Raw genomic sequence first — 25,010 nt, 5'->3', positions numbered from 1 at the left:
ATTGAAATAGCTTCCAGTTTCTCAGTCTTGCAAAATTTCCAGCACATTAATTTGGCACAAATGATTTATAGCTGATGAGCAATTAAAGTATAATTTCTTTCCAGCATCTCAGGCTTTGTGACTAGACTATTAAATGATTTTGCAAGCTTGCTCTATCATTACAGGATAGCAGTGGGATGAATCCACAGGAGAAATTTATTCCTCCCTGCAGACCCAGCATCTACTCTCAACTGCAAACTGGAGCACTGCTTGCATTCCTCAGATAATTTTCTCAGTGTATCTTTTGTACAGTCTCTCTTTGGACCTACAAGAGAGCTTTAGTCTGACTTTCAGTGACAGTTTACTGTGACATTACAAAGTCCTCCCAGAGTACTTGTTCTGCCTGGAACCTTTGATGTAGACTGATGCTTTACTTAGACCTGTCAAGGTATTTCAGAACTAGCAGCAAACAAAACCATTTTTAAAATTATTTTTGTATTTGGAAGGGCAGCTCCCAGAGGCAAGCATGGTAGAGAAAAATCAGATGAAAGTACTGGCTACAAAGAGTCCTCGCCTCCAAATTGTTTAAATGTCAGCAGATGACATTTAGCTAACCATGTCTTGCTTCTGCTGTAATGGAGGTGGAAAGAACCAGAGGAGCTTCATGTAGACACTTCACCCTTCAGGAAAGGACACGACAGTAGAGTTGTCAGCCATGCTTTGTTCAGGAAGGAACAAATAGCATGGACAGGAGCAGAAAAGGAAGGAAAAAACCCCAAAATCAAGAGATCCACTTCTGACTGTACAGCTGGGAGCTACACCAGGCTTTTTGCTTGTCAGCTCCTTGTGGGATTCCCCTTTGCAAACCTAATTACAAGGCGCAGTGACCATGTGTGACACGATTCTCTTCACTACCACCTAGTGGGAAACTCCTTCATAACCCAGCTCCAGGGCTGCTCCTGATCTCCACCCTCACCCTGATGGCAGAAACTGGGAATTAGAGAAGGGAGAAAATGAAGATGACTGGGAAGGAGGACCCAGTCCTGTTTCCACATACAGGCAGAGGAATGTGTAGAGCAAGTTTGGAATTTAAACCCATTTGCCCCATGGATCTACCACAACTCCAAGCTCTGCATCCAGCCCAACCCAGCTTCCTTCTCGGTAAAATCCCATTTTCCAATTATACTCACATATTTACACCAAAGACTACTACATTAGAACCTAACTGGGTATATATTGGAAACATTAAAACATGTATTCAAGCAAGTCCTGCCCCACTGAGATACTCAGGGTTTGCACAAATAGCTGAAATCCAAGCCTGTGAAAACAAAGTATAAATGACAATTATCTCAGATTTTTCACACTCCTGTGTTTCTTTTGGGACTAAGCTCCCAATGCACAAATAATAATCAGTTTTGGTACTCATGTAGCTTTTTCCCCCCCAATAACAGAAATAAGGGTGAAAATTATCATAATAGCTCTCACATTTCAAGGAGGGGATTATGTTAATGCCATTCAGGCCAGTAAAGCATTTATCAGTCCCAGCAGGAAGAACAGTAAAATGGTAAAGAATTATTAAAAGAACCATTTCTCTGTGTTTCATTTGCCAATGGCAATTTTACCACCCTATTCAGGGAATTATATGGGCTCCCTCTAGCAGCACTTTTATCATAAATATATTTAGGCTTTTTTTCCTTCTCTGTATGCTCCTTCAATCTACATTGTACCAGCAAATTACTGTGGTTTTCATCATGTACACTTCATAATAGATATAATTCAGTACATTAAAACATCAGGGGTAAAAATGGTGTTGATACAGGAGTGAGGGTTTGGGAGTCTATTCTGCTTTCCATGAGTTTCACAGGACTCTGCTGTCCCTTACTCTGGGTTTGCCCTTATTTAGTGCAATAAGCAGAATTCAGACCAGTACATGTAAAATCAGAAGAATGTTTCTACTGTGCACCCATTCATACTTCCATGCAGTGTTTTCAGTGTTAAGTAATTCACTCACTTTATTAGGGGAGAAGAGATTACTTTGGAACAGTTAATACAAAACCAAATACTGCAAACATGAGAAAAACAAGCAGGTATCTCTTGGTGTCTTCAAACTTTAAGTTTCCCCTGTTACAATGACCAAGATCATTTTAATCAGAGTGACTCGAGAATCAATCAAGTGTAACCTGGAAATGGTTATAATTAAGGAAATCAAAATAGAGTAAGCACTGGTAATAGATAAAAATGGATATAGGAAACACAAGTCCCCTTATTTCAAATATTCATCCTCAAGGCACAATCCCTGAGTACAATTCAGCTACAGAAGAACATTTTCTGATTATGGCACTCTGCAACTGAGCTCTTCCTCCAATAAAACTATAATCTAACTTCCACCCTTGACCTCTGCTGTTCTCTCATCACCTCAGAACTGCACTTGTAATAAAATCTGAGAAATGTGATATTGCAATCCTTAGTGCCAGGCTATAAAATAGGGATGCTGGCTAATTCACAGCAGGAATCCCTTTCAGTCTGACCACTAACATTTCTAACATTTAAGAAACACTGAAAAGCTCACTGGTTTTCCTGCACTGAGGCTCTGAAATACTTAGTGGGGCTGAGCTATTCTCTGGCACAGCCTGGCAGGTTCCAATGAATGGAAAGATGAAAGTGGGTAAGTTTATTTGGTTTTTTGCTAATTATCCAGGCTCCTGTAGTTTAAAATGGACAATTCCAATAGACCAAGGGAAAAATCCTTTCATGATAAAGTGATAGAGAATATTTACCTCCTCCTCAGCATTTGAAATGTTCCCTTGTTCAGCTAAGCATTCTCCACATGGCATCCAGTTGTAGCATTCAGGGAGGTCCTATCATACAAACAGATGTGCATTTCTGGTTTTATACACTTCAAAGGTCACTGGTCTCAAAAAAAAAAAAAAAAGCTTCTACAGCTGAAGATCCTCAAGGCAAGCAGAAGCAGCAGCATCAGGACTTCTGGGTGCATAAGGAATCCTTGAAACCACACAATATAGACATAACTTGTTGTTATGCTTTCTTCTCTTTACAGCTTCCACTGACAAATATTAAGTTTAAACTTAATGATCTGTGTCCTCATCACCTCTCAAACATTCAGTAGGTTTATATACCAACAGAATATGGACAATCCTTTTAATAAGAACAGTGGTAATATTTTCCACCTTGGTTTATGTAAAAGAGATCACCTTGCCAAAGAGAGGCAGAAAAAAGTAACACACAATGACAGCATCTCCACTGTCACATATTGCAAGAGCTCCACAATCTGCTGTGTCTGTGCAAAATCCTGGACTTATAAGGACATATCATGCAGAAACTGTATGTCATGGTTGGATACTGTAATTACAATTGAAAATTACTGTTATCAGCCACTAATGTTGTCATGTCTACCTGAGGGGAGGGAATAAAGGAAAACTGTAATAACAATAAAATGCATGGAAATAGTATCAACACTGGCAGGACAATGCAAAAAAATGCTCACCATTCTTTAAATTCTCTTGAGATGGGTGCAAAAGCAACACAATTCTTTATTAAGAGTATGATCCCAAAAACATCTTTAGCAGCTGAAGTTGTCTTTACGTTAATGTTCACATGAAAGTTTCTTCAAACAAATGTTTTCACATGGACTCGGGATTCTCATTCGTTTTCAGCCACACAAAGTCGTCAGTATCCATTAGAGCTTTGTTAACGCCCTGCAGGGAGGGGACGTGGTGCTTTGGGCACGGAGCAGATCTGAAATAAAAGGTAAGAGTTAACAGAGTCCCAGTCCTGCCTGTGCCTGGAGGAGGAGGGTCCCTCTGCAGGAACTCTGTCCCGCAGCTGCTGACTCAGGAGCCTGGAGAGCTTGGCCAGTGGTGCCCACCAGGGAAAACAGGAGCCAAGGTCCTCTGCAGCATTGTCTTGGGACACTGCCCAGCCTGGGGACAGCCCTAGCAGGCTCTGTTTAGCTCAGGCTGATGGGAGTGTACAGACACAGGCAGCTGCCCTGGCAAGCTTCCATTGAGACAACAGCTTTACATCCTGCCAGGAGTCACTCGTGTGAGACAATCGAGCCCACACGTGCACATCAAGTTATTCTCTAATTTAGCCACTCAAAGTAGATCGATTCATTAATATAATTTCAGACCAGAAAAGGGAATTTAGTCAAAAAGATTCCTGGAGAATTGTTTTAAGCAGCTCCAGCCAAGCCAGGGATCGTGTTTTAGGAAATCACCCAACAGGTGGGAGCAGGGCCTCAGAGCAGGGCTGGTACCAGGAAGGGATGGAGGCAGATGATAAAGGGGAACCACAAGCTTGCCCACAGCACCCATCAGGAGCAGTAGGGCAGCTGATGATAGAGCAGGGTTTGAGCATGACCCAGCACCCAGGGCTATCCTTTATCAAACACATGAATCACAAGCTCAGAGGGGCAAGCCCTGCAATCCTCCAGGTTATGTGGGAACACTGCTCCTGCTCATAGTTGGGCAATAAACATAGCAAGGTAAAATTGAGGTACTACTAGTATTTGTACATCAAGATACCCAGCACCCAAAGCCAGAAATTAAAAAGTCACTTAGGCCTTCATGCTCTGCCACAGAAATCAGCTGGAGCTTCAGAACACCCTGTGAGCTTTGGGAAGGTTCACATAAAGCCAGTGGTTGCCTGCTCCACTGCTGGGGGATGCACAAAGACCAGCTCAGCTGCCAGTGTGGCTTTCTCTCTCCCCAGAGCCTTTGGCAGGGCTGACACTGGCTGTACTTCACCACTGCCAGAGCTCTGAGCAGGTTCTGTGATATTCCAACAGCAGCACCTTGTCCTGAACCATGGGCAGCCAGGCACAGCTTCTCCTTTTGGGTACTCCACCTCCTTCCTTCTCCACAACTAACGGGGCCAGAAGTAAGCCGTGCTTCTCCATCCCCATCTTCCTAATGTTCTTTCCATACTCACTTTTCCATGCTGCAGATTTTTTATACCTTCATTTTCTTCTCCTTCTCTCTCCTGCTTCCCTCCCTTTCCCCCTCCCCCTGCTTTCTCTCCCTCTGCACTTTGTGAACTGCTGCGGCAGTGCTGAAGTCCAAAGTTCAGTAACTTGCTAAAGCACACAGATAAATATGAACCTTGGAGAATTTACATTTGCTCCAATGTAAACAGATAGCCAAGGGTCCCTTTATCAGCACTGGCTCAGGACAGTCGTGGGGGGTCTGAAGTGGCTCAATTTTGTATTTTGTTTTTTTTGGGGGGTGTAAAGGCGGGAGGCTGCGCTGTGCCCACTCTGCTGACAGTCGGGCGCGTTACCTCGGGACCATGGTGTAGGGAAGCTGGAAGCAGGATAACCCCAAATTCCAAGCCAAGAGACACCAGGCTGAAGACCATGGTGTCCAAGCTGACTCATCTCCAAGTGGAGCTGCTGGAAGCCCTGCTGGAGTCGGGGCTGACCAAGGAGACCTTGATCAAGGCTCTGGGCGAAGCGGAGCCCTACGGGCTGCAGAGCGAGAGCCAGCGCGCCATCAACGCCCTGCAGAGCGAGAAAGGGGAGCCCTGCCCCGACGTCCCCAACCTCCCCAACGGCATGGCCGACTCCAGGGCGTCAGAAGATGAAACCTCAGATGATGGAGAGGAGTTTACCCCTCCGATAATGAAGGAGCTGGAAAACTTGAGCCCTGAGGAGGCTGCTCACCAGAAGGCTGTGGTGGAAAGACTATTACAGTAAGGACAGATTTACTGCTCCTCTTTGCTGCTTTCTTGCACTCTCCCTCTAAATCTCTTTTCCTTTCCTCTTCTCCTCAGTGTCCCTAGTATTCACAATTGATCTACCTGCACAGAGACAGTCTTCATCCATGCCAGGACTAGCAGCCCCCAAATGCTCTATAAATGTTCAGGTTTTCCTTTAATCTTGCTTAAAATGCATTAAGGAAGCTATGGAGCCTGATTATATATTTGACATGGTTATAGCATCAGGCTTCAGAATAGTCCAAGGCCTGTGTAGCTCTCATCTCTTTGACTGAATGTTAGGGTTTAGGATTGAAATTTTTAATACAGTTCACAATTTCAGTCATCAGGAAGAAAAAAAAAACAACCTGGTCATTCTGAGCTGGTGCTATATTTGTATGAATGATACAGTGAAGTTGTAACATTTCCCTGCTGTATTTAAGGAGAATTATATTGTTAATTTCACTGGGGTTTGCTATAGATTATTGGCCAAAGCCAAATCAAGAGACTTTGTCCTTGTTGTTCTTCTGAGTGTGAAGTCCCCTGACTTTGGTGGGGATTTTTCTTGTAAAAAGCACACAGCAAACATATGCAGAGGTTAAACCTGGACAGAACTCTCTGCTTCTGTTGGTCCAGTTACATCCACTGTCTGTCACATTTACAAAGTACATACACAGCAACAGTGTCTGGCTTTGCTGCCACACAAATTTGCCTTTGCATACGATCATTTTTGAGATCAAAAGATAGGGAAAGTTCCCTGAATCCATAAGCCTCTCAATAGACCCAGAGAAGCATTCACTCAGTTTGCCATTTGGGATTCTCACTGGGATAGAATCCCCATGGGAGACCCAAGAGGTTTGTCCAAGCAAGGATCAGGCCCATCCTCCCATCCATCACAAGATTCCTGACTGGTTTAGGGCTATTTTGAAATGACAAGCTGATAGAAGACAGAGGTGCAGCAACATCCTGCACCTAAAATCTTCACTAAAAATCCAGCTAGGGAATTTCTCAGGCTCTCTGATCACCCTCTTTCACGTGCAAAGGAAAGCACTGAAAATGTAACAGCAGAAGCAAACATCAAATCCCACCACAAAAGGCCAGAGCTAAGAAAAGAGCATGACAACAGTTAGCATTCCCTGTAAATACTTAAAAGAAAGCTCCCTGGCAGATTGATGATTCTGCAGAACCCATGAGAGGAAAATTCACTGAATCAGCTCTTACCTGTGTGGAAAAGCATTCCCAATAATTCTGTCTTCTTCCTGGCCCAATATGTCTCATTTCTTCTGCACTTCCAGCTCTTCCACATCTTTAAGTTTTCTCTACTTCCCTTACATCTTTCAGATTCTTTTCACCTATTTCCCTTCTCACCATTGCTTCTGCTGCTATTCTTCCCATTTTGTTGTCTCCTTGGCTGATTCTCTCTCTGCCTCCCACTCTTTTTCTTCCCCCCATCCTTGTCTCCTTCCCATCCTCCTGAGTCTGCGTGCAGGTCTTGGGGCAGTTTGAGCCCAGTGGCACCGGGCGGGCCCTGGCTAGTTACTAATTATCCAATGGCTTTATTATTTCTCTTTTGTCTTATAAATTTATAGACGAAAATACCCTGATAAGCTTTTTGATCATTAACTTTTGATGGTTTGTCAAGTATCTCTCCAGAAAGGAAGCCATGGAGGTTGAGGAAGACTCCCTGGCTTTGTCCCTTTTTCTCTAATGGGTGGGTGAAGCAGGGCTGAAGTGACATCTGCTGTGATCTAAGAACAGGATGGAGGCAATTCCTTCCTGTCACCCTCCCTTCAGCACCATTTCTGGCTTCTGATCCTCCCTGCCTTTCTAGGATATTGCTGCCAGTCTTCCCTGTGCTTACCAGCCTCACCACAAGTCTTACCTCTCTTCCATTAACACTTTCTGACAGTCAGTCTGCTGAGCAGCATTTCCATTTCGCAAATGGAAACTGAGGTACAGACAAATTCTAGGACCTTCCTAAACCCCTGAGAGAGCACAGAGGAGACTGGGCAAGGACAGGGATCTCCTAAGCCTCACACTGGCTCTTAATTACAAAGGCTTTGCTCTGAAACATCAGGGATCTCTGTCATCAATCTCCTCCACCATAGGACAGAGCAATTCACTTCTGCTGTTGATGACAATATAAAGGCACCAGAAGCCTCAGTTTCAGAAAAAGATTACAAGTGGAGTCTCTAATATATCAAAATTAATCAAGTTAAAATGAAAAGAGTAGGAAGCCTGCATTGACATGTTTCATCTTTCTCATCAAATCAACAGAGTGTCTAAAAATCTGTTCAAAGCATCTGAACCAGGAGCAGGGGTTGATAATACCTAAGAAGTTCTCACCTACTAATAAACTTTTTTTGGTTTTAAGATCAAACCTTTCCATTAATAGAAACCTTAAAGCAATGTCCTTGAGATAGTACTGTAAATATTGTAAAGCAGGGCAGAACAGTCTGTGATAGAAATTACTTCCAGCAATAGAAAAAGAAAGGCAGACAAGAATCTCCATGCCCAGGGATTCCCAGCAAAAGGTCACTGCTTGCAGAACTACTTCACCATCTACACAAGGGTTTCAAATGCAGAAACCAGATGGAGGCAATTCTCCCTTTAGACAGAAGCCTCTTTGGGCATTATTAACAATTCCTGGTCTGCAGAACAAATTTTACAGAGAGATTGACTGGTGGGCAGCTATTGCTGATACAGGAAAGTCTTTGTGGTAACTGCAACCATTGCTTATAAAGCTACTGCTTTATAAAGTAGAATCAGGAAAAGTGTCCATTATCAGGCTTTCCAGGAGCTGGAAAGAGAAAAAAATCGACAACACCAAGAGACCAACTATGTCTTCACAAGAACACTGAAGGTGAAACTGGTTTTAAAAACTCTGGTCAAAGCTGAGTAGAACAGAGAAGATACACCCACAGGACTGGGTGCACCCATGGGTGTTGATTAGATTTTGTCCCTGCAGAGAAAACATGCTAAAGGCAGTTCAGATAAAGGTTTCTCTAGTGGGGAATTAACATAATTTCATTTTGTCCTTTCATATGTCTCACTGATCTCCCGTAGATTTACAGTTTGAATAAAAACATTCTTTCCATATCAATCCACACACAAAACAAATTGCATCTATGATAAGAAATAAATGACTCAGTAGGGAGGTAGAGCTGTGAGGAGAAACTCCCAGAATATAAAGCAAGAAGGAGGCTGCCTTGGGGGAAGGGATCAAACTACTGCAGGTAAAGCAAATGAAGAGAGGTATAGTGACAATCCACCTGTAGGGCAAGGGCTGAAATTCCACCAGGAAAGAGAGAAATTGAGATAAGCAACAGATTTCCCCTGGAGGCAGGGATAAAAGCATACTTTCCAGAAGGAAAAAAGAAAACAAAGATATATCATGACAAAGGTCCAGTCTTTCCCCCTGCTTAGAACAGCTCTAGTTGGGGAATCTGGAGATGAAGCTGCCACACCCCTTTCATTTCCACATATAAACCAAGATGAGGCAAACCAGGCCAAGTTCAACAGAAAGGAACACTGCCAGCATGGATGGTCTTACCTTGCCTCTGCACTGAGGTGTGCAGCAGCTCCAGAGGAAAGGGCCGGGCATGGTCCTGAGCACCTCACAGCTCTGAACCTCTGCTTGAGCAGGGGCTGGTCCAAAGCAGCAATCCAGAACCCACCTCAGGGAAATGAAGGCTTCTCCCACCTGAGAATCAGAACAGGAAAGAAGGGAAGAGAGAGTGAAGGAGGAGGAGGAGAAGAAAGAAAAGAACAAAGGAAAAATAAAAAGTCAGGGAGAGTGAAGGAGGGAGAAGGTCCCCTGAATGTTACATCTCCAGCTCTCTGGAATGGGTTTTCTTTAATGCTAACAACTTGATATTTACTTTCCATTTAAATTTGAGATGTTGCTATAAATTATCAACCAGCCTCTTGTTCCCTTTGAGTTTATAACTAACTACCTGGGTTACTTATTGTTCAGGTAACAAAAGGGAGGTGAAAACGCCCTTAAAAAGTGACCTCAGAACTAAGAAAATGGGAAGCTGACATGGAGAGAGGACCCTGGCCCCTGTGCTGGGGATGAGCCATGGAGAAGGGCAATGCTCACATGGCAATAAGCAACTGAGAGCAGGAGAACAAGACTTCAGAAGAAGGAAGTAAAACCTACCTGTGTGAGACCAACCAGGAGGGAGATTACACCCTGGAGAACGAGACCTTGGGGAGACAGTTTGCATCTGAGCAGAGAGGGAAACTAAAAGGCAGGAGACAGTCTTGGAGATAGATAGTTCTGACTCACTGAAACAATTGAGATTTGGCTGTAACAACAAGCAGGAGAACTCAGTTTAGAAATCCTCCCCTCTGACAGTCAATGATATTCTTATAGCCAGTGAAAGAGAAGAGGTTTCAACTTCTGATGTCCCAGCCTGTGATGGAGGCCCTGCAGGTGGAACTGTGTATCTCAGCAAGGGCTCAGCTGGCCAGGCTGTCATCACCTGCACTGTGGTGCAGCCTTGGGCCCAAAGTATTGCTGCTTTGGTTTTGCAGACTGGCTTTTGACAATGTGCAGAGTAGCCAGGATTTCACACAGCTGTCCTAGGAAATCACACTGAACTAAGATTCCCTGCACTATTTTGCATGACAAAGCTCTCTGCTGAGTTAAAAGAAGACAAAACCCACAAGTCTTTAACCACTGTGAGAAGAGACTCACAGAACCTACTGGTTTATTCCTGCCACAAAATGAGGATCTCAACAGGGGAGACAAAACTGACTTGACTGTGGTGCAGAAAGGAACCAACACATAATAGAGGTTTCCATCAGGGCCAACACAGACTTTCCTCTCCCCATCTGAGCCAGAACTCAAATCAGAGAGGCCAGCTTCCCAGTCAGAGGCTTTTCCCCTCCATACAAGGACTTGGGCAATGATCACAGGGTGCAGGTGTTGGCCAGACTATCACAAGTACAAAGGCAGGAGACTGGTTTAGGCAGCAGGAGGGAAAAAGAAAAGAAAGAAAGAAAGAAACAAAAACAACTATGAGGAAAGAAAAACTTTCTTAAATTCAGCTCAAGTTGTGGTTTTTGAAAGACAAAGGTAGTTAAGGGAAGATGCTAAAAATCAGAAGCCTCTATGGCATTAGCTTCAATGTAAAAGAGAAACAAATGTTCTATTTTAAGCAGGTTTTCATAAAGCTGTAACTGATACCATTTGTGTCACACTTTAACTGCTGTGGAGCTTGCTCCTTGGACTAGGCAGCCCTGGGAGAGGGGCTGCAGGGGAACAGAGATAAGGGTGTTTGTACTGAGAGAACAGGTGTGGACTTTGTCCTCCTTATCACCGTGCAGCCTCCAGCAACCTCCTGAGTCAACAAAGCCATGAACAGCACAGTTGTTGCCCTGGCTCAGACATGTGTGCTCTTGTGACAGTTTCTGCACCATCCCAGGCACCTTTTTTTCTCCCCACTGCTCCTTTGATGCTGGTGTTGAATATGACACCAGTGTCTTCCTACAGCTCTGCAAGCCATTTCCTGCAGACATTTCACACAGAAGGCACAGAAGGATGCTGCTGTTCAAAGTGAGCCAGGAGCTGTTCTGCAGAGGTGCTCTGGCACTGCTTGGATTTAGACTGATGGATTTCACATCTTTATTTCTACTGTGACTTTCAGCTGGGGTGAAATCAATACACATAAAGTCACAGTTGTGTTTTCTCTATTTTACTCAAGAACCTTAATGGATATTCTAAGTGGACATCATAAAACCCAGAGGATCACATCAATTATAAAATCCCAAACTGTTCCTGAAATTTTGCCTCATATAGTTCTATTCCTTCAGCAGTTACCCAAGGGAGGCAGCAATAGGAGGAATTAGTAATTCTATATTGCATTTAGAAGCTCTGAGTAGATCTAGGTGTGAACCAATGTGTTTGAGTAACACCTAGCAGATGTGTAAGAACATCATTCTGGATGATTTGTCATATATGGATGATTTGTCATATATATATATATGCATACAGAGCTGTCATGTCACAGTATAATGACAGCCTGTTTCCATTGGCTGAATCATTGCAAGGCAACCCAACCTGGACCAGAATCAGGGCATGAGTCAAGTTCAGTCAAGTATCACAATCAATCTGTCTTGTAAAACCCAGTACATCTGCCCCATCTGCTTTAATGAGAGGGGGATAGAGAGGAAAAGTAATGTAGGGAAAGGGAAGAGAGAGGTTGCTTCTGTGTAGTGGGAAATTCCCCTGGTAAGCAGAGTCTCCTCCTAAGGGCAGACCTAAGTGTGTACAGCCAGCACTTCAAAGGAAGACACTGCTACATCTTTTGCAATTTATCTCCAATGCCATGCAGTTTTACCCTGCATACAAAACTGAGCAAGGCAGCACACTGAGGAACAGCTTTGTCCCCTGCAGGCAATGAGCACTATGGCCTCACCAAACGTGATGGTGATGACTGACAAGTGCCCCTCAGGAGCTGCTGCTGCACTTCCTTGAAACCCAGGTCTGCTCAGAGCAGGTGTTTTATCTCTCTCCCCTGAGGAATGTTTTCTGTTCCTTCCAGAGAGGATCCCTGGCGAGTAGCAAAGATGGTGAAGTCTTACCTGCAGCAGCACAACATCCCTCAGCGTGAGGTGGTGGACACCACAGGTCTGAACCAATCCCACCTCTCCCAACACCTCAACAAGGGCACTCCCATGAAGACCCAAAAAAGGGCAGCCCTGTACACTTGGTACGTCCGGAAGCAGCGAGAGGTGGCCCAGCGTGAGTATGGCAACAACTGCTCCTGTCTCAGTGCCATAAAGGATTCTGCTTGTCCTTACTCCTGATTGTTTTCAAGGAAAAAATTCCCTTTTCCCTTTGTGCTTGCAGAATTCACACATGCTGGCCAGGGTATCCTGACAGATGAGCCCATGGGAGATGACCTGCCCACCAAGAAGGGAAGGAGAAACCGCTTTAAGTGGGGTCCTGCCTCACAACAGATCCTGTTCCAAGCCTATGAGAGGCAGAAAAACCCCAGCAAAGAAGAGAGGGAGGCACTGGTGGAAGAGTGCAACAGGTAAGGGTGGGTGTGTGTCTAAGCACAGCAAGGTCTCTCTGCATTCCTGGTGTTTGCTGGTGCCACTGGGAGACAGAGCAAAGGTACAGCACTGAGTGGCACCACTGACACCAGCCATGCTTGAATTAAATGCCACAAATGATCATTACTTGTCCACAGAGCACAAGGAAAGCCTCAGGTCTCGGAGGATCCTTCCACAGAGTGCACCAGACCACACTGTCTCTGAATAAGCCCAGCTCAGCAAGGCTCTTCTTGTGCTTTTCCCCACAGGGCAGAGTGTATTCAGAGAGGTGTTTCCCCATCTCAGGCCCAGGGACTGGGCTCAAACCTGGTGACAGAGGTCAGAGTTTACAACTGGTTTGCCAACCGCAGGAAGGAGGAGGCTTTCCGGCACAAGCTGGCCATGGACACCTTCAGCGGCCCGCAGCCGGCCCCGGGCCCGCCTCTCACCCCGCACAGCTCCTCCTCCCTGCAGCCACCGCCGGCACTCTCACCCAGCAAAGTTCACGGTAAGGAACAGCCGCAGGGAGACCTGCAAGAGAGCTGAACCTCCCCAAACTCTGTCACCCAAACTGTCTCCCAAGTTCAGACCCTTAGGAAATGAATCTACAAAGAGAAAAAGCAGATTTGCTACAGGGGAAGAGCAAAGGTGACAAAAAGACCGTGTTTCTGGGTGAGGAGAGTGGCTGGAATGTCAAGGGAGATAAAACTCAGTAACGAAACTCAGCCAAAGCTTCTCACCCACTGTGAGGCCTCCCAGCTAGCAGGCATCAACCCCAAACTTGTGTTCCAGGAGCCGTCCCTGCCCATCAGAAGTCAGTTCCATGCCCTTCCAGTCATGTGTGCCCCTCACTCCTTCCAATGCCAGCCCTCTCAGACTCTGTGACAGTTTTTAGGCATGAGGAAAAGTCATTCTCCACCCACAAAGAGCACAGCTTTGCCAGCTGGGGGGTGCTCTTACTCTGGGAAGACAGGATCTCACAGAGACTCCTCTCTACAGCCACATGCAGAGGGGTGCTTTCCTGCTCCCTTGGCTCTCACAGCCAGTGTTTGAGGAAGCAGCTACACCAAATTACAGGGGAAAGTCAGGGCAGGGTGTGAGTGCCTGCTCTTCTGGTTCCCCTACTGACCATTAAGTACCTGCCCAAATATCTGGTGCCAAGTGCCTGCAGAGGAAACTGATTTTAGTGCCTGCCTAAGTTTCTCAGTTTCTCACTTGTGACGAGCAGTTTCCCTCCTGTTGTGATGCAGGAGTGAGGTACAACCAGCAGCCAGCCAGTGAGGCAGAGTCCTCCAGCAGCAACCACCACGGGAACAGCTCCATGGTGACCACCCAGACCATCCTGCATCAGGTGTCTCCCCCTGGGCTGGAGCCCAGCCAGAACCTGCTGAGCACAGACACTAAGCTGGTAAGTGATGGACACTCCTGTTCTGCTGACTGGGACATGTCAGGCCATCTGCCTGTGGTTATAATATGAACTATTCATGGGTTGTTTTTCTAGAATGTTCTTAAACCCACCTTCTTACATTACATAGTCATATCTAACATATTGTTACATATGGTTATTGTACATAACCTCCTATGTGACAATATGATATATTAGAGTCACTCTGCACTGACCATGTAAGACCAATATGTGCCCTCTAGACTGTGGTGAGGGCAGGTATTAGAGCATGAGAGCAAGAAGACATTTCCTCATGAGGTATTAAAACAGTCTGTTCTGGAAACACAGCATTTAAGGTATGACAAGATTTCCTTCTTCCCAGGAAACCCTATTCTCTCCTCCTTCCCAGAGAGATTCTCATCCCATCTCTAACTCTTATTTGGACTCTACGCATCCCAAGAGTTGGTCAGACCAGTGGGATTACCAGAACACAGACCCATACTTACATCTAGCTTACCTGTAAAAATGAAGCCCAACAGCCTGGATGCAGACATGTACTGGATAATTAGATTGCCTCCTCAAAGCCAATTTCCCTCTGAGATCTGACCAGACCTTTTCCCACATCATTAACAAAGAAGCATCAGAGCTATATGACTGATCATTCTCAGTCTGCACATGTTCCCTTGTTTTCAGAGAAACAGTCAGCAGAAGTTTGCATTAGCACAGGCTGGCTGGAGGCAAAGTTAAGGTTGCTAAAAATAAGTCTGATTTAAATCTCATCAGTCACTCACTTTGCAGGATTTCTGGTCTCTTGCTGAAGAAAATAAGTCTTTCATGAGGTCCTGAAAATCTTCTGTGTCTGTGTTCTAAAACTGATATCAAGGTGGTTTGTCCCACTGTTTAACCTCTTGGTGCTTATTCTCACTAAAGATTCCTTACAGCTGTTTGTCTGAGGGGAGAGAAAAGAAGTATAATGTAAGGCATTTAACTTTCTCTATCAGCCAAATCACCAGAATGCTTTTTTGCTCTTCCACAATACTATGACTACAGATCCCTAAAGGAAAGAGGAACTCCTCGATTCCATGCTAAACTCTGCTACTAAAATTACCATGTGAAGTTACCCGAGCCTCTTAATTTCTGTGAACTTCTCCTTCTGCCCTCAGCTATGAAACAGAAGATGATCTTTCCCTATAGAGAACACAGTGGGCTTAATCTCATTGTTACAATTTCTTAAATGTGAAAGAACTAAACCAGCAGGGATTTACTCTTAGTATGTCAACAGCTGACCTGTGGGAGTTAATGATGAGCACACAGGAGCTGCAGACAAGGATATGTGAAGCCTTTCCAGTGAGGAGCAGGAAGAAAGGTGTTTTTGTCACAGCTTTGGGCCCCACCTGCCGCAGGTGGCACATTCAGGGTTCTCCTTTCCCACAGGTCTCAGCTCCTGGAGGAACTCTCCCTCCTGTCAGCACCCTGACTGCCCTGCACAGCCTGGAGCAAAGCCCCCACACGCTGAGCCAGCAGACCCAGAACCTGATCATGGCCTCCCTGCCGGGGGTGATGGCCATCGGGGCGGGCGAGACGCCGTCCCTGGCGCCCGCCTTCACCAACACCGGAGCCTCCACGCTGGTGATCGGTGAGTGGAGGCTGCAGGGCTGACTCCTGCACAGCCACAGCTGCCCCTCCTTGTCACAATCACCTGCCCCATCCTCAAAGCCCCAGCACTGAGCTGGCAGCGATACAAACCTGAGGAAATTGTCACCTAGGATCAGCAGCACTGTTGGCGAGTACCAGTGGATTAAGGACAGATGTTCCTCGTTCATGGTAGAATTAAGTTACACACAAAACCCACGTTTTAAGAGTAATCTATTCCTATGCCAATGTTTTGGTTTGCTGCTCTTAATCTTTCCAGATATAAATATAATACTTCCTTAAAATGATGGAAATTAAAGCATGTTCACAGTGCTTGAAAGACAAAACATCCTGTTCCACCACTTCCTGCGAAGAGCAGCATATGCCTTTGGAATCCACAGCAGTAATTACTATTTTTTTATATTTTTCACTTTGACAGCTTTTCTGGACTTTTATGAGATTTCTTTTCATTCCAAGACTAGTCTACTGCCAAAGTGCATCTCATTAGAGGAAAGGAAAATAAAGTGTATACTCTTCTCTTACACTTTCTTTCAAGGAAGAAAGAGGCCTTGTTTTGTTCCATGGTGACAGCTGTGAACTAATTTCCATTTCTTCCCAAGATTGTGATATGGATTTGAATTTTGTGCAAACAAAAAAAACCCCAAAAACCGGAGTGCTGGACAGACCTACTGATTTACAGGGTCTGGACAGTTATGGGAAATGGGCAGTAATATGTGAAACCTTCTACCTCTCTCTGACTCAAATTCCTTAATTTGGCAGCCCTAGCAAAAAGAGTTGAAACTCCATTCCACGTGGCTGGACAGCCACAGCCTAGTTGTCTGTGTTGCCAAGAGTTTCATAAAATAAAAAGAGTAAATTAACTGGGCACTGAGGTGATGCTCTGAATTTATTTTTGAGCAAGGCCTCCCTGGTGATCACTAAACTAGAAAAGAAACTATACTGGTACACAAGAATGTAGACAGGAACAACCACTGGAAACCAGAGGTGGGTTTGTGCAGTTTTTGGACATTTCCACTTCACTCTCACAGGCAAGAAATCTATCCTTAATCACAGACAACCAAGGGAACACCTGAAAAGCAGGATCTCAAACCACCCTGCAGGGACAGGCTGCCCCAAGGGCTGTTTGAGATGCCCCCATTGCAGAGCAGCCCCACTCCTGCAGTGTGGGCACCACTGGCATCAGTCCTTGTTTTCCAGGCCTGGCCTCAACCCAGCCCCAGAGTGTTCCTGTGATAAACAGCATGGGGAGCAGCCTCACTACCCTGCAGCCTGTTCAGTTCTCCCAGCAACTGCACCCATCCTACCAGCAGCCCCTCATGCAGCAGGTGCAGAGCCACATCAACCAGAGCCCCTTCATGGCCACCATGGCTCAGATACAGAACCCTCACGGTAAGAACATGAATTCATTTGCTTAAGTAAACAAAAATAAAGACACTGTTCCTTCAGTGCATTTGCTGGGTCCTTGGGCTTACAGCACTCTGTTTTCCTCCTCTGTTATTGTTGCTCTAATTATGAAATTATTTTTATTGCATTTATCTCTCTGTCCCTCCACCCCCAGCGTTTTGGAGACAGACAGCAGGTCCCACTGCATGAGGAGAACAGCTCAGCCAAAGCTCCAGCACCCACATGATGTTGTTTTCTTTCCTGTACAGCTCTCTATGGCCCCAAATCTGAAGTGACTCAATATACACATGCAGGCCTCTTACCACAAACCATGGTGATAACAGACACAGCCAATCTCAGTGCCCTGACCAACCTGACACCAACTAAACAGGTAACAGCCTTTCTTTAGCCTCTGTTCCCCTCCTGAGAGCTGCACCAGCCTGCAGGCAGCTCCTTGCATGCCAAAGAGCTTTTGGGTGTGTCTGTGCCATCCCAGCAGAAGCCTGTTTCTCATCTCCTGGCCCTGCTGGGACCAGCTGCAGCACTGGAGGCTCCAGAGCAAGCTCTCCACTGCATCATCCAGGAGGATTTCACCTCCCCAGAACCTGCTCAATGCTCTTCCCACAGCTGTTAGAAGGCATGGAGAAGCCAGGCACTATTAACTCTCTTTTCTCCAGGCATTCACACCTGACTCAGAGACCCACACCGAGTCTGGGATGCACACACCAGTGTCACAGGCACCAACAATCCATCTACAGAACCAAGACACAACAATCCAGCACCTTCAGCCAGGCCCACGCCTCACCTCGAGCCCTGCTGGTAAGAGCAGCAGCCACTGTTGTGGCTCCTAAGCCATGTGTTGCCTAGTTTTTCTTGCCAACACTGTAAAATCCAGTTAGAAAATGGTAATTGGGGCTCTCAATTCCCTAAATTGGCTCTGCCGTGTCCTGAGGGGTTTGAAAAGTCAATACAAGAAACAGATTCAGAGCAGAGTCTGTGTAAGGCCAGACTGTAGAAATTGGCCACTTCAGAAAGGCAAATACCTTAAAAAATATCAACAACAATCAGTGCCAATGAGTACCCAGTCCTGTGGGCAGTTCTCAGGGCTGAGAAGCCCAAGCCTCCCTAATGAAGACTCCAATTGGGTCTTCCCAGTTCTAAGAGGAGAACTAGGACACCAGCAGGAATTCTTAGAACTGAACTCTCTGGAGATTGCTGCCCTCGATGTTTTCAGGCTGGCTGTGGACCCAAGCCAGGGATTTAGCAGCACACAAAACACACAGACAAAAGCAGTTATGCCCCTAAGCCAGCAGAGCACAGCCATGCTGCAAATGGGGTGTACATGCAATAAGGGGACTGGTGAGAATCTGCAATTGACTTCTGCCTGTCCCTTTGGCAGTGTCCTCCAGCAGCCTGGTGCTGTACCAAAGCTCTGACTCCACCAACAGCCACAGCCAGCTGCTGCCATCCACTCACAACGCCATTGAGACCTTCATCTCCACACAGATGGCATCTTCCTCCCAGTAACCACCAGCAGCAGCTCCTGAGTCACTGCCACAGCCAACCTGCCAGGTGCAACTCCAGCCTCACACAAACCCCTGCTCAGCTGCCTCCAGGAGAGAAAACGTCTCAGGCTCAAGACAGAAAAATGGAAAGATGATGCTGGCACTGCTGAAATCCACTGCCACCCCCACAAAAAAAAAAAAAAAAAAAAAAAAAAAAAAAAAAAAAAAAAACAAAGCAGCAAACCTTAACCCTGAGAGCCAGCTCAGAATGGCCAGACATCCTTTTGTGGCTGCCCAAGAAGGAATCCCAACAGTGCCAGGATGTGGATGGGACTTTAATTCACTCAGCCTTCATCAAGCTGAGCCTGTATGAACCTGTCAGAACCAGGATAAATCACGTGGGAAAGAGCAAGGCTGGGCTGCCAAAGAAGGGACACCACCTTTAAACACTCTCCTCCTTTGCTGCAAGAAAGCACCAACAGGAGCTATAAGAAATAACAGAACCTTGGAAGTTCCTGACTTTGCAATGAGAATAACCAAGACACAGATTTGGGAATGGCTTGGCACAAACTTGTCAGTATGGGATCACTGACAAGCTACAAACCCTTAATTAACTACCAAAAAACCAAACATTCTCAGTTAAAAATGACCTGCTCTAAAATCATGCTATCCTAGTGGAAATGGCTTGGTTGTTTTTGATATAGCTCTGCTTTGTTTTAAATGCAGAAATTAAAGTTTAACAGCTGCAAGGAGATTCTTGTTCTCTGCATTGACCCTGTGGGTTCTCATCTCATCTGACTTGCTGAATGATTTGCAGGATGGCATTTCCCACTCCTCCCCTGGGAGGTTCCCATGCTCCACACAGAGCAGAGGTTCCCTCAGTTTTCTCTATAAACACTCAGCTTGGATTCATTTACAGAACATGGCTTATTCTCAGCTTCCATGCAGGCTTGATTTGTAGCTCTTGTATGGAAATAACTGTCCAGGGCTCTAAGAGTCTTGCTTGCACTAAGTGAAGAGTTTTAGTCCCAAGGATCTACTTATGTAATTCCTCTTCTAATTATTCCTCTCTATTTACTCTCAACATCCACATCACTGAGACATCTTTAGCAGACATGAAAATAGCCCCAGCTAACAGGTTTTTGTCTGTGACTAAAACTGAGTTACTCTTTTACCTGTGAAATGGATGAAAAACCTTGAGACTGGAAGGGAGAACTGAAAAAGCCCAACAGTGAACTCTGCAGTTATCATATCTGGGAATACCAAAATTGCAGATAGCTGTGAAAAGTTTCATTGATAAGAGCTTCCTCTAGATACCATCAACAACTTCAGTAACGAGATTCTCTGATAGATTTTATCCTAGAATTGTTTCCTAATTTACCATGAACACCAGTTGCAAATATATCTAATTTCCAGTTAGCATAAAAATAAACCCAAACCAAAGCAAAAAGAATTGTTTAGGCCACCATGCATTTGAAAGCCCAGGTTTAAAATTCAGTACACTGAAGTTTTAACTGCACATAAGGCAAGGAACTTCTGCTGGCACCTTCTGTTAGGTTATAAGCCAACTTTCTACTTAGCTTTTCTATTTTCGGATGCCAGCTGTGTTTTCTTGACTAAAATGCAGCAAGAATCTTACAACAATTTCCCATGCTCAAAGAGCTACACTTCACTCTTTTGGTTTCTCTAATCTGGCTTTCTGAACTTCTGAATCCAGTAAGTTGGATTCCCTGAAACCCAGGAATCTTAAAAACTTAAGTATTTATCAGTAACAGTTAATCTCCTGAAAGACTGAGAGGTGAAGAATAAATAGACAAAGAGTGAAAACTACCAAACCTCACAGCATTTCAGGTATACAAAAGTCATTAACCAGCCCAATCAGAGACAGAAAGGTGGTTTTTAAATTATGCTTAAGTCCCTCCTGTAGCAATTTCATAGCATTGATCATCCAGCAACCAAAAAGCCATCCTGAGCCACCTCTATCTCTGCTGGGGACAATCTGAATACAGCAAGAAAGCCACTGTTCTACAAAACCTTCCAAATTAAGTAGGTTCAAGAGTGTAGTAAAATTTAATAACAACAGATGTCATAAAAAAACCCTATACATGAAAAAAAAAAAAAAAAACATCAACAGAGACAAGTGGAACAGTAGGATGCATTCACACCAACCCTGAAATCAGCTCACCACACACTGCTCATGTGCAGGGACCCTGGAGAGGTGCAGATTGCAGAGGGATTAGTAACACAGCAGGTTTCAAAAACAGATTGTTATGATGTTTGCAGGGAAAAAATAAGGGGCCTTGATTTCTGACAGGATGCTTTTGATAAATGAGTCTCCCACAGGCTGGAGCTATTCTTAGTAGTCCACAAGGAGGCAAAGAGAAAATGCAGTTGATCACCTGTTGCCATGTAAACCAAATGGAATTCATCTCACACTTTCTGCAGAAGGGTTTCAGAGGTGAAGGGACAGAGCAGGAGGAATGCAGCTCTGAGCACATCCCTCTGCCATGCACGTCTGGCACAGCATTTAATCCTTTCAGACTGGGCCTCCATGAGCAGCAGCACAGCCAACTGCTGTGTGAGGAGAACAATGTTCCCTTCCTCGGGGACACAGGAGCACAGGAAGTCCCTTAATTAGTCTCTCAGGCCACTGAGCTTGCAGAACAGACGCTTTGCCAATTAATTTTCCCTCATCTGCAGCAACTCCTGTTGTTAGGTTTTCTTTCAGTTTCCTTCACCCATCACAACCACCTGCTGTTTGCAGAGCAAAATCATCATTCTTTTTTCTTCTTCTTCTTTTTCTTCTTCACAGATCCTGGCAGCACAGAGTTCTCTCTGTGATTGCTGTTCTGTCCTGCTGGCCATTTGCAGACACCAGCCGAGGCAAATCTTTGCAGATCTGGTCACACTCTGCTGGGTCTATTATTTTCTCTTGAATATTATTCTCTCTCCTAATTTTCTTCTTCTTCTTTTTCTGTTTGGGCTCTACAGAGCCCTGACTCTGATCCTGGGACAATGCAGGGAAAGCACTTTGCTTCAGAATATCTGCAGCTGACACAGCAGCCTCCTGGCACCTCTGCCACTCTTGGTCACTGTCAGTGTCACTGCAAAGGTAACAAGAGGGAAGGAAGTTGTGGTGCCCTTCTGCCTTGAATTCACCCAAAAGTTGGACAGCAGAGAAATCTGAGATGAGAACACACAACAAACACCCAATGGCTCTGGGGCTCCCACACCTACAGGTTGCATTTAACCAGTGTGTTCTTTACATACACTAGGAGAGGAAAGAAACATTTCTCCCACAAACATTTCTCATTCCCCAGCAATAAAAAAGAAACAAAATTCTGGTCTAGTCAAATATAAGAGTCATAAATACACACTTCTCAAGCTCTTCACCTTCCTATTCCCTTGTGGGAGTCCCAGCTGCCTGTGCAACGTGGGACGCAGCAGAACTGAGGAGCAGAGCAGCCTTCAGCACCTCACCTGGAGCTAACTGGCCTCCTCCTCCTCGCTGCAGGGCAAGGCTCTGGCTTCCCACAGTCTCCAGGGACAGAGGAAGAGAAGAGGCGAAAACCTGAAGTGTGGAAAGGGAGGTTTTAGGCAGGATATAGAACAGAGGGGGAAGCAATCAACTGCTGTTTCCCTGGAAGGCTCAGTGCTGTTTCTGTATTTCCACAGTGCTTGACAGAAATTATTTGGGAGGACTTGGGGCACAGAGGTCAAAGCTGCAGAGTAACAGCCCTCACAGACAGCACCACAGCCCTCACAGACAGCACCAGGAATTCTTTCAGTGCAAATGTTTATTTGTCACTTGGAGGTACAGCTGGTGATGGACAGGATCCACCCCACCTGTCAGCAGTTAACAATCACAAACAGCCACAATGGCTGAGCCTGGAACTCACCATCATCTTCAGAGTCAGACTGTGCCAGTGAAGTCTGGGATGGTCCTGATGAGTCCTTCAAGACAGTGATGAAACTAAACAGAAAACCCCAGTCAGACCTCAGACAGGTTTGTGCAAACTGAGCTACAGCTGGGTATTTCTGAGAAACAAGACCAGAGGGAGATGCTGCATAGATCTTTTCCTGTTATTGAAGCTGCCTCAGCTCCCTGTTTCCAGAGCAGACCAGGCCCTCTCTCCTCAGCAGTGCAAGCCACAAGAACAGTTTAAAACCAGCATTTCCAAAGCCAGCTCTGAACAGCAGGAATTCCAGTTCTCCAGGGCCATACTTGCACAACAGACAGAGCGGCAGCCCAGCACCAGGCATTCTGCCAGCACTGCCCTGAATCAGGTGCTGGTGTAGGTTGTAAGAACAAAACAAAGATTCTCCTGCCAGCCTTTACATGATGGAAGTCTCTTTTCTCCCCACAAGATGTTCACCACAGAGGCAAACAGGAGACAAGCAGTGCTGCACAGAGAGTTTTGACCAGATGGGCACAGCACATCAGCAAGGTTAGGTCACAGAATATTGGAAGCTTGTACTTAATACAGGCATGAAGGGGACAAGATGCTGAATTTCCTGGGTTTAGCACACAAACACATCAGTGTAACTGACCCACAGAACACAGGTTTCAAGCCTTGCATACCTGTCTAGCATGGTTCCCAGTTTCTTTGCAACGTGTGCTCTGAACTCTGGAGTTGTCTGGAGCTCATTGTCACCCTCCTGGCGGCCGATTGCCTCACGCCCGTTTGAAATAAGAACAAGGATTATCTCTTTTGAGGCCAGGAACATCTGGGCCTCTCACCCAAACCCTTAAAAACATAATTCTGTTCAGATTTAAGCATAATTTCAGATTATGGTTGGATTAATGCCTCAGACAAAAACTTCCCCTTTCAGTACAAAGTATCACAAGATACAAAGTAGATGCAGCATATATATTACACATTAATTTTTCCTTTAGAGAAACATTAAGTCTGAAACCAAGAGCAAAAATACCTCAGGCTTGGCTGATCTTTAGGCTGCAACCGATCCTTTCTAAAACCCCCTGAAAAGAAAGCAGCAAAGGCTCATTTAGAGACCTGCAGCCAGGACCTCTGTGACCCCCGTCAGGCACTGTTAGAGCACACTGAGCAATGAACTCTGTATGTTAGAGCACACAGAGCAATGAACTCTGTATGTTAGAGCACCCAGAGCAATGCCTACAGGACAGCCCTGGCCCAGCTGCGGGGAGAACAGCTGAGAGGGGAAAGGGGAACTTCCCTCAGGCCAGGACTGACGGGAGGGGGCTCTGGGCCCAGCTGGAGGCCGGACATGGCTCGGGAGGGCCGGGCAGAGCCCCCTTCACTTCTGACCGGCCCCGCGGCACAGAGGGATCCCCGCGGGTCAGGAGGAGCCGCGGAGGGGCCGGACCGGAGCGGAGGGGCCGGGAACAGAGGGGAGGGCACGCCGCAGCGGGGGAGCAGAGCCCAGCCTGTCCGCCGCCTCTCACCGCTGTGCGGCTCCGCCCGCGCCGCCGCCAGGGCGGGGCAGTCCCAGGCAGCCTCCCGGAACCGCGCGGCCGCTTCCCCGCCGCTCTCCGAGTCCGAGCCGCTGTCGCTGTCCGGGCCCGAGCCGCCCCTGGGCGCCGCCATCTTGCGAGCGCGGGACACGCTGGGCGCTGTGGTCCGGCCGCGGAGCATGCCGGGAGCTGTAGTCCGGTCGCAAGGCATGCCGGGAGCTGTAGTCCGGCTCCCATAACCGACTTTCACAAACTCTCTCTGTTTTAATGAGCTTCTGGAGGATACGGTTCGTGTCCTTGGGGCCCTGGTAACTTTCTAATCTGTTACTACACTGACATGAAAATTTTTGCTGGATGTAGAAGCTGTGCCCAACCCTGATGCTTTGCTGATAGGCTGAAAACGAGAGAGCTGCTTTGTTGGAGATTTTCGCTGCTCTGCAGGTAGGACTGCTTTGTGTATTCCTACGTGCTGCTGAAAGCAGCAGGAAGACTCCGTATAAATGTTTTGTCCTGCTGGACACCTCCTGGCTTGCACCTTCCAACCCTCCCACTAGAGCTGTGCAGGCTCAGGCCGCCTGACAGCAGACAGGCCACTGACAATATCCATGACAATATTAGGCTCTTTCTTGGCACTGGCTTCCCTTTGTTTCTTCACTGTTCCTTCATAAAATTCACCTTTTTTAGCGGAAGACCTTGGTTTAGGATTCACCTGTCCTCCACTGTGTAAAAGAACAAGTAATTTTGGGCTGTCTTGCACCTTGGAGTCCTCAGAGCTGGGACAAACCATCCAGAAGTGCCTTCCCGGGCAGGTCACCTCCTCTCCCTCACTTTGGTCCCTCTGTTACTTTGGTTTCTCACAACTGTATAGATACCTTTATCAAGCTCTAAATACCTTTATCAAGCTCTAAATACC

General features: G+C 46.0%; 2 protein-coding genes across 6 annotated transcripts; one reads left to right on the top strand and one right to left on the bottom strand.

Moving 5' to 3' along the window:
• Positions 1 to 1,964: 1,964 nt before the first annotated feature.
• Positions 1,965 to 24,230, bottom strand: C20H12orf43 (chromosome 20 C12orf43 homolog). Of its 5 annotated transcripts, none has more exons than XR_010030188.1 (11): positions 24,089 to 24,230; positions 23,597 to 23,644; positions 23,246 to 23,345; positions 22,563 to 22,636; positions 22,144 to 22,234; positions 21,063 to 21,767; positions 14,914 to 15,071; positions 9,245 to 9,394; positions 3,485 to 3,735; positions 2,757 to 2,982; positions 1,965 to 2,159 (listed from the first exon to the last, which is right to left on the bottom strand). XR_010030188.1 is itself a non-coding variant. In XM_063173359.1 (6 exons), exons 1-6 carry the CDS (start codon positions 24,228 to 24,230, stop codon positions 21,470 to 21,472), a joined length of 753 nt encoding a protein of 250 aa, XP_063029429.1. In that variant the 3' UTR covers positions 20,711 to 21,469. The 5 variants fall into 5 exon arrangements, 1 of the variants encoding a protein (XP_063029429.1); XR_010030186.1 differs by having other exon boundaries at positions 2,757 to 2,837; XR_010030187.1 differs by having other exon boundaries at positions 1,965 to 2,982.
• Positions 5,086 to 19,417, top strand: HNF1A (HNF1 homeobox A). The gene is made up of 10 exons (XM_063173357.1): positions 5,086 to 5,688; positions 12,243 to 12,442; positions 12,551 to 12,737; positions 13,008 to 13,246; positions 13,989 to 14,146; positions 15,557 to 15,758; positions 16,973 to 17,164; positions 17,428 to 17,549; positions 17,836 to 17,977; positions 18,558 to 19,417. Exons 1-10 carry the CDS (start codon positions 5,354 to 5,356, stop codon positions 18,683 to 18,685), a joined length of 1,905 nt encoding a protein of 634 aa, XP_063029427.1. The 5' UTR covers positions 5,086 to 5,353; the 3' UTR covers positions 18,686 to 19,417.
• Positions 24,231 to 25,010: the final 780 nt, after the last annotated feature.

This window comes from Melospiza melodia, chromosome 20 (genome assembly GCF_035770615.1).
Source record: "Melospiza melodia melodia isolate bMelMel2 chromosome 20, bMelMel2.pri, whole genome shotgun sequence".
NCBI lineage: Eukaryota > Metazoa > Chordata > Aves > Passeriformes > Passerellidae > Melospiza > Melospiza melodia.
The sequence above is the reverse complement of the archived record's forward strand: the minus strand, read 5'-3'. Positions and strand labels throughout refer to the sequence as shown.